This window comes from Ceratosolen solmsi, unplaced genomic scaffold (assembly GCF_000503995.2).
Source record: "Ceratosolen solmsi marchali unplaced genomic scaffold, CerSol_1.0 scaffold9, whole genome shotgun sequence".
NCBI lineage: Eukaryota > Metazoa > Arthropoda > Insecta > Hymenoptera > Agaonidae > Ceratosolen > Ceratosolen solmsi.
This window is the reverse complement of record NW_011948452.1, coordinates 347,033-355,867: the sequence shown is the minus strand read 5'-3', so window position 1 is coordinate 355,867 and position 8,835 is coordinate 347,033. Positions and strand designations below refer to the sequence as shown.

Sequence of the window (8,835 nt, the reverse complement as noted above, 5' to 3'; positions counted from 1 at the left end):
TTAAGTATTGTAATTAATAAGCATAAAATGTAAGTTATATATTTTTGTAAAAAATAATAAATGTAATAAATTATTAAAGATTTAAAATAATTTATTTTAAGATTATAGTTTAATTTCAATAAAATATATTAGTTTTACATTTTGAAATATATTTATTATCAAATTGACAAATTTATTTACATAACATATATTATATGAAATCATTCAAGTTTTAATCTATAATTATGTAATCTTTGTTTATATCTTTTCTGTCTTTCCTTTTCTTTGATAAATTTTAATATCATTTCCTCAGGTAAATATTCTCCCCTATATTTATTTGGTAATCTAGTTCTTTTTAATAATTCAATACGTTGTTCAACATATTTTTTTGCACTAAATTTTACAGCTTTTAATGTCATCACCTTCAGTTCTGCCTCAAATATTTTTTTTTTTAATTGCTTTTTTCTTACCTCTTGTTTTTCTATTATAGCTCGCATTTTTTTGAGAAATTTTTTCCTTTTATGCTTTTTAATTTTTTTTCGCCTGATTACTATTAATCTTACAGCTTGTTTTTCAATATTAATTTTTTTTGGTATTTCAATAATTTTATTAGGTACAATATCTACTTCTACGATATTTTGTTTTATTGGATCTTCAATTACAAATTTTGATTGTGTTGGACATTCGACAATTTTATTTTTAGTTAATCGATTAATTTGATTACTAAATTGAAGATTAATACATTTCTGTTTTAATACAATATGTTGTCGAACCAAATTTGGAAAAATTTTTTCTTGTGATAAAATTAAAGAAAGATTTTTCGATACGTTTATTCGCTGTGTTGAAAAATATATACGGTTATTAACTTCTGAAATATATTAAATTATTAAATACTTATTTATCTATTTCTAAAATAATTAATTTTATAATTATATAAAATGTGGTCACAAAATTTTAATCATACCTGCTTCAAATATATTAAGCGAACGAAAACATGTTAATAATCTATTTAAAGCCATTATTTAAAAAATAAAATTTATGAAAACGCTGTGTGAACCTTTTATCATTGTCCCATTCTGATGTAACACATAACAGTCCAAATCTAAAATTCTATCCATAACAAAGTAAAAGCGCCAAATTATAAAAAAACAAATTTCAATTTTTAAAACAGTAACTCCTTATAAATGTGAAAATCTATATTTGTATTATTACAAAAATTGACACTCTTCGTTTAAATAAAATCAATAAAATTTAATGTCGGATACATCAATTATAAGTTATTATTTGAATAAGTTATGTTAAAATGAAATTAATCATATAGATAATTTTCTAATATAATAAATCAAGCAATTCTATTAATTTAAATTAAATTAATATTTAAATAATAAAAATAATAAAAATAATTATATTTCATTTATTAATTACTATTTTAATAAATAATCGTTCTAATGAAAATTTATTTTGTTTTTATATAAATATTAACAGGAAATATTTACAGAAAAATATAATACAAAAAGCGATATATTGATACGCTCAGCGTGAAAGTATGTAAACATATGAAACATAAGCCATGATCCTCAAGGAAAAAATATGTCCATTATGAAAGGTTTTATAAAAGCAAATGTATGAGGAAATAAATGATAAGCAACGTTACTTAAATAAACTAAAATATCAATAACATATTTTATAAAACTTTATTTTTAAATGTTTCATTATCCATGATCAAAATTATGCGAAAGATTTGTATATAAATAAAGAATAAACGGTAATAGCGCTAAAAAAATTAGTTTTAAGTATAAAAATATGAATCTCGTAAAGATAGATGATGTAAGTAACAGTTTAATAAGGTGAATCAAAATTTCAATAAAAAAATCTATTTTTATATAATATATAACAAATTTGATAGGGTGAACATAGAAACACAAGGTGAGAAGATTTGTAGAGAAAATTTCTTCATAGAAAAATACTTCTAATATAATTCAACATTTACTCAATGCATAAAAAAATATGTACAGATAAATGTAACAGAAAAATAAAAATTGAAAGACCCTTAGAAAAAGGCTACAAAAAAAATAAAATATAAAAAATCAATTTAAAAAGAACAAATAATAAATAAAATAAAATAATGTATTTTAAAGTGCCAATATCAAATTTTATAAGAATTCAAAGAAATCTTAAAAAATAGTAGAAAAATATTTAAGAAAACTGATAAGGTCGAGCCGTCAAATATCAGTTAACTAAAATAAATTTGTCAAATATTAAATTAAAAAAAATTTATTATTATAATAGGCTACGATTATTTAATTTATAAATACTAATGTGTGTGAAAATTGCTGTTAATATTATTTCTTACGACAAATTTACACTATTATATTAAGAACAAGAATAATGAATATTATTACACATGTAATAATATTAAAAATATAAATTATTTACATGACTTCGTAATAAATAAAATAAAGATTGCCTTTTTCAATGTTATAAATTTTAATATCACTTTACTTATGTTTATATATATATATTTTTATTATAATATTACAATGAAAATTTATAATTGAAATAAAAAAAATTATTTTAAATTAGCGTTGTGAATATTAAAATGCTTGTAATATAATTCACATTAAAAATCTTATAATTAATCGAATTTTAGTGAATTATATTATACAATATTTAACCAGATTTCTATTTAGAAATCTTAATTTTTTATGTAAGAGTTTAATTTTCATTTCTCATTTTTTTTACTTATTTATTTACGACATAAATAATTTGTGTTCGTTTTTAATCGATTATAAAATAGTACAGAATTTATTTAAAAATTGTAATTAAAAATAATTCATTTTTCATTTATATGCGGTTATTGCAAGATATGTTTATAATTAATTTTTAAACCTCATCTATGAATTCAGAATTACAATTTAAATGAATAGATTTGCAATTTTATTCGTAAATCTATACCCTTAATTTTTTTATTTAATCATAATGAGCCGCTAAATCCCTCATAGCTTTATTTCTCGATTTCTTTTAAAAAATAACAAAAATGATCAAAATTTTAATGTAATAGTTAAATTTTTATATTATATATTATATTATAATTTTTAGATAATAGTTTATATAATAGTTAAATATTTGTATTTACTTAATATATTTGTTTACAGTATTTTATTTTAAAAGACGAAAGTCTTTTTAATCAGTTAATATACATAAATATTTAAAACTGATAAATGTTGTGTTTTTCATATTTACAATGTACATAAAAAAATAGCTAATATAAATTAACCCCTTCTACTTATATTAAAAAAAGACAGTGCATGAATACAGGAATATTTTCTTGCGCATGTCTCAAATCCGTATTCAGTATAATCTAATTAATGACTGCTTGAAGCTTCAAAAATCCCAGTATGGGTTAGGGTTTCAAGATTTCATACATAAGTAACAAAAGCAGTTCGACGTACATATACATATTACACATGGCGTAAATAAAATTATTTGGGTTTATTAATTATCATTGTGTGCAATCTGATTACAGAAGCAATGGAAAGTAAAGTAACGAGTAAAACCAGTAGTTTGAAAGCACTGTTACTTAGAGCTTGGCGAGAAAGATGGAGCGATCTTCAATGGGGAATTAATATTAAGACTGTAAGTGTGAATAGATTGAATGTAATATATATAAAAGTGAATTTTAATCAATAAAATAATATTTCAGATTTTACCTAGAGGAGTAAGTGGCGATGTACATAATTTAGCTGACTGCATATTGCAGCAAGCCTTAGTTGGTCCAGGACCTAATGAATTAGTACTTTCATATCTTAAACATTCACTTTGTTCTCAAGTATGTTTATATAATATTGCATTTTAATTTTGAATGAAATGAATTTAGAATATATAAGATAGCTATTCGTGTATAATTTTTAGCTAGTATCATATGCAGCTGTACTTCAAAGGATAAGCAAATATGATGCTTTTCACAAGCCACACTGCATTGTCAGTTTATTAGAATTTTTATCAATGATATATGTTGGCATAACTTGTCGTGGTAAACCAGAAGAAGATCTTTTAGCAGCGGCAAGTCTTTCAATTGTATATTGGTTATTACAATGCTATAATTATGCTATAACCAAAGCACCTCAGGGCAGCCCTTTAACTCCACAACCTTTTGAACTTATGAATAAGCCAGCACACTTATTAAAAGAGCTGTTAGCTTCAGATTTTATTTGTGCTATGTTATACTCTGCTAAGCATGACAATAAAGGTAAAAAGACTAATATTTCCATTATTTTTATTTAATAAAATATGTGTAACAAAACAATTATTTAACTTTAAATAAGAATCTATACAATATATTTAAAGTTCATTAAAACAAGTTTAATTATGTTGTTTAATAATATTAAAATAAATTCATTATTATTATTATTATTCATTCAAATTAAGATATCAAAAATTAAACTTTTATATTTAACAGATTTATATATAGATATTGTAAAAAAATGTCAAGAAATAGAAAAGGAACAACAAAAAAGTAATATTAAATGTTTGATACCAATAGAAAATTCTCTTAAAAAACTTTGTAATTTAGAAATAGATAATATAGTTTCAAAATTTGTGAAAGTTGATGCAGAACCTATCACTTATTGTTTACAACCTTTATTAGCAGTTCAAAATTTGGTTAACCCTAGCACAGAAACATCTACTTACATAAATCAGTTACATTTGATTCAAAGATTAAAGAACTATTCTAATGCAAGACTATACTGTGAAGTCATTCGTGCATGTATGATGTGTTTACACGATGTCACAGGAACTTTCAAAGAATCACATTGGGGAGGATTTACAGTTTTGAAATTGCCTCAAATTTTGAAGGATCTCCATGCAAGTATGTTAAAAATTTGTTTTATTAATAATATATCTGTTTTTTTTTTTATTTTATTGGAAGCACATTTATTCATTTAATTTATTTAGGAGAAAACGAGAGTTTTGAATATTCTCAAGATGTGATTGATGCTTTTGAGTTGCTACTTAGATATACACCACTTTTAGATAAAATGGACATTATATGTGCTGGAAATAGTATTGAGTTCTTATTAAATGAATTACATAAAGTAAACTTGGTTACAGAAAAACAAGCTAAGCATATAAGTAGTAGAAGGTAGAATATATATATTTTTAAGTAATCTTTGTTATTATCATTTATATCTATTGAAAATAAAATATCTGTGTTTAGAGATGGTTTACTAACAACTTTACAAAAATTTGATTCACTCAATATCAGTTCATCAATTCGCACTGTAATAATACGAGCAGAACCAACTTTAGCAGGATTTTTAAAAACTCTTAATGCTGAATATACAAAAATCCAAGATGCTTTATTGAGTATGCTTTGTCAAGTATTGACTGGAAATAGTTTTGAATTAATGTTATCAGTGGCAACTGTAGAAGGAAAAATGAAAATTTTTGTTTCTAGGTTAATTAAATGTAATGAATGTAGTAAACAAATTAATGAAGTACCTGGAAAAACCACAACTCGTGCTCTATTATTTGAAATTTCATTTTTAATGCTATGTTCTATAGTTCAAACTTATGGTCCTGATGTAAGTATTGCTATATTATACCATACATTTCACTTTTATATTTTTAATTATTTCATTTTGATTCTCAAGGTAAATGATATAGTTTTGTATGTATTATTTCGATTTTGTGATTACAAAATTTATTTATATTCATCGGTGATAGTTGTATTAAAATTAATTTTCACGAATTCATAATTAAAAATAGTTAATCTAAACTAATGGAGATAGGAAAGAGAATAAATTAAAAATAGAATTATATTTTGCTTACAAAATAAATTTAAAGAATAAACTATGTTATATTATAATTAATATCAGGTGGTATTGGAGGAAGGTGGCGATTCATTTTTTGAACAGTGGATGCGTGAATGTATGCCCCTGAAGGATAAGCCAAAATCTCCGTATAAGATGCTTCAAAACATTGATTCAACGAAAGTTGATTTACTTTTGGCGCAAACAAATTCAGTCGATCCAGACCTGAAATCGAGTAATACCAAGTGGCATGTAGCCTGTCAATCAGCAATGGGTGTCGCCAAGGAGCTTCTTTATGCCTGGGAGAGTGGGGCATTAAGCGCTGCAGATGTTAAAAGATCACTAAATGGGCTCAGGTCCTTCTCTTGCTGCTTACCAGTTTGCGCAGCGGCTTGGCTCTGCACTTATATGAGCATAACTCATCAAGATGCACTACTCAAACCTATGAATATGGTACAACAATTTCTGACTCCAATAGCCAGTGATGAGATGCAGGATAATTTTAAAGAAAGGTAAATAAAATTGAATACTTATTAGATCTTCATTTTTGCACAAGCATATTACTGTATGTGTATAGTCACTTTACAGAAAATAGCAATAATACATATAAATTATACCCCTTTAATAATATTAATAATAATTTCTATTTAAATGTAAATTAGAATGTTGCTATTATTATATTTGGTATATTTTATCATCAATAATATACATATTTAAAAAAAAATTTGAGTATATATTAATATGTATCTATTTATAATTAAGTTTAAACAAATATATAAAACAAAGATAAAGGTTTAACATCTTATACAAATTTTTCAATCAATAAATCAATAATTAATTACGATAATATAAATTAATAAGGTAAATAAATTATTTTATCATATTAATTTATCATATTTTATTTTATTTTATTTTATCATATTAATTATTAATCATATTAATTTGAAATAAACAAAAGCAAATACGAATACAAATTTATATTTTTTATATATTTTTAATTTATTAACCATGCACATATTTGAATAATTGTAAAAAATATATGCATGAATTACATAATGTTGGGCATTAAAGTCCTTTAATTTAAAAATATAAATTATTTGTAAATTTTATTTTATGTGTTTATATAACGAATTGACAAAAAAATTTGTAATTGATCTCTAAAAAATTCAAATTTCTACTATAGTAGACTAATAACATATTAGAATAGAGTAATAACATATTTATATAATTTCAAGCTTCTTTAGGTTATTTAAAATCAATTTAGGTTATTATCAGTTTATCTAATAGAAATTTTTATTTATAATGGAAAAAATTTATACCTTACTGCACTTGTTATGTTATTAAATTAATTTAAAAAATACTGCAAATATCAAATGTCATTTAGTTCAATTATAATTAATCTCAAGCAATGTAAAAACAAAATTAATTTTATAATTACCTAATCTCTTAAATATAACTCCTATATAATTTATTAATTATATAGGTCAACATTAAAAATAAATTATTAAATCGCAATTTATGAAAATTTTAATTGACTTATTTTTGCATAAATAACTTTATATGTTAGATCGAGTTTAATGTTTCAAATAATTCGTAAAATGCAGTATGAAATTCATCCACCAACTCAATCAAAAACAAAAGTGTTATCTGTATCTCACAGGTAAATTAAATTTTTTCACTACTTATTCCAATATCTTTTTATTCTTTTATTATACAAGTAATATATTACAGTATAATATCAAAATTTCCAATTCTGGAACAACTGCAACAAATTTGGCAAGGAATTTATCAACGTGGTTGGATAAATATACAAGCCACACAATCTTTAGAATCTTTATTAAAAACTGGAGGTCCCTTATGGTTTGTTTCAAATTTAGTTAAAGAGTTGTTAAAAATTCAGTATCAAGAAGAGCTTGATCGTTCTTTAGATTTAATTTTTGCAATTTTACATCTTGATATTGAAAATTGTACATTAGATTTAATAAATCATGTATTACCACAATATTTATACAATTCATTACAGTAAGTATATATCATATTTGAAAAATAATTATATAAAAATAATAATTACCTAATGTACATTGTAGAGGGAAAAAGTTAGTTGAACCACAGTCATCAGCTCTTGCAAAACTTTGTGTGTATTGCATCTTTTCAACTTTAGAATATAATAATAATAATAATCCACAGCAAGTAAATAATCGTAAACGTATACGAAAAGATATAGATACTGAAGACATGGATATTGGAATGCCGGCAACCAAAATTTTACGACTAAATGAAGCTACCAATTCAAATCCAATATTTAGTTCAAATCCAGCTCAAATTCAAGGAATGATAAATGGACAGAAATGTATTGTTCTTCGAGAACCTTTGCTTACTACATTAAATGGATTATTTACAAATTTTAATTTTTTGGCTGGCAGAAATGGTGAAGTTTCTCAGCATACTCACTTCATATTACAATTTTTACAGTTAACAGTTCAATGTGGAAAAGATAGAGCACGTATTATTCTTCAAAAAATGCCTCAATCATTGGTAATGTACTACAAAATATTTACTTTACCCTTTAATAAATAATATCTTATTAATCTATCAAACTTATTCAATTAAAATTTAAGAAAATTTAACATAAGTAATGACAATCTATTAAACTCACTTGTTTAAATTTAAAAATTTTAAATATTCAACAATTTAAACAAAATTAATATTTACAGTCTTTTTATATATTTCATATTAATATTGTAGGTACCTAATTTGCTGAAAGCGTTACCAGAATTTTTTACAACAGACTTGCTCCTTAGATTATATGATATTCAAACTATAATGGGTCGCAAAGCTATTGCCAGAGACTTATGTTTGTTACGTAACATACAGTTGAAACCAACGAAATGATATATAAAATTTAATTTTATTACTTAAAATGCTAAATACAAAAATGTTTCATGTAAATATTTTTATAGATAAATTAAACAATATCTTTGTAATTTTGTATTTATTTTTTAAAAATTTTATTTGCAAGAATTAATTATATTTTAAAACTTTT

At 23.0% G+C, this 8,835-nt stretch overlaps 2 protein-coding genes across 2 annotated transcripts; one reads left to right on the top strand and one right to left on the bottom strand.

Annotated features, from left to right (window-relative positions):
* Positions 1 to 200: 200 nt before the first annotated feature.
* On the bottom strand, positions 201 to 671 carry LOC105366647 (uncharacterized; the record flags this gene model as incomplete). Its single annotated transcript, XM_011505151.1, has 1 exon — positions 201 to 671. A coding segment is annotated over one exon (471 nt), but the record flags the coding sequence as incomplete, so codon positions are not given.
* A 2,674-nt stretch (positions 672 to 3,345) lies between these two features.
* MED24 (mediator complex subunit 24) lies at positions 3,346 to 8,730 on the top strand. The gene is made up of 11 exons (XM_011505150.1): positions 3,346 to 3,615; positions 3,683 to 3,808; positions 3,892 to 4,228; positions 4,439 to 4,859; positions 4,934 to 5,122; positions 5,198 to 5,564; positions 5,859 to 6,304; positions 7,360 to 7,452; positions 7,524 to 7,814; positions 7,880 to 8,327; positions 8,538 to 8,730. The coding sequence occupies exons 1-11, from the start codon at positions 3,511 to 3,513 to the stop codon at positions 8,682 to 8,684; spliced, it is 2,970 nt and encodes a 989-aa protein (XP_011503452.1). The 5' UTR covers positions 3,346 to 3,510; the 3' UTR covers positions 8,685 to 8,730.
* Positions 8,731 to 8,835: the final 105 nt, after the last annotated feature.

Bases quoted from the DNA above. Each gene is read 5' to 3' on its own strand.
- MED24 (XM_011505150.1), top strand. From the start codon at position 3,511: ATGGAAAGTAAAGTAACGAGTAAAACCAGTAGTTTGAAAGCACTGTTA. The intron at 3,616-3,682 runs GTAAGTGTGAAT...ATAATATTTCAG, and splicing joins GGGGAATTAATATTAAGACT to ATTTTACCTAGAGGAGTAAG. The intron at 4,860-4,933 runs AATTTGTTTTAT...TTTAATTTATTT, and splicing joins CTCCATGCAAGTATGTTAAA to AGGAGAAAACGAGAGTTTTG.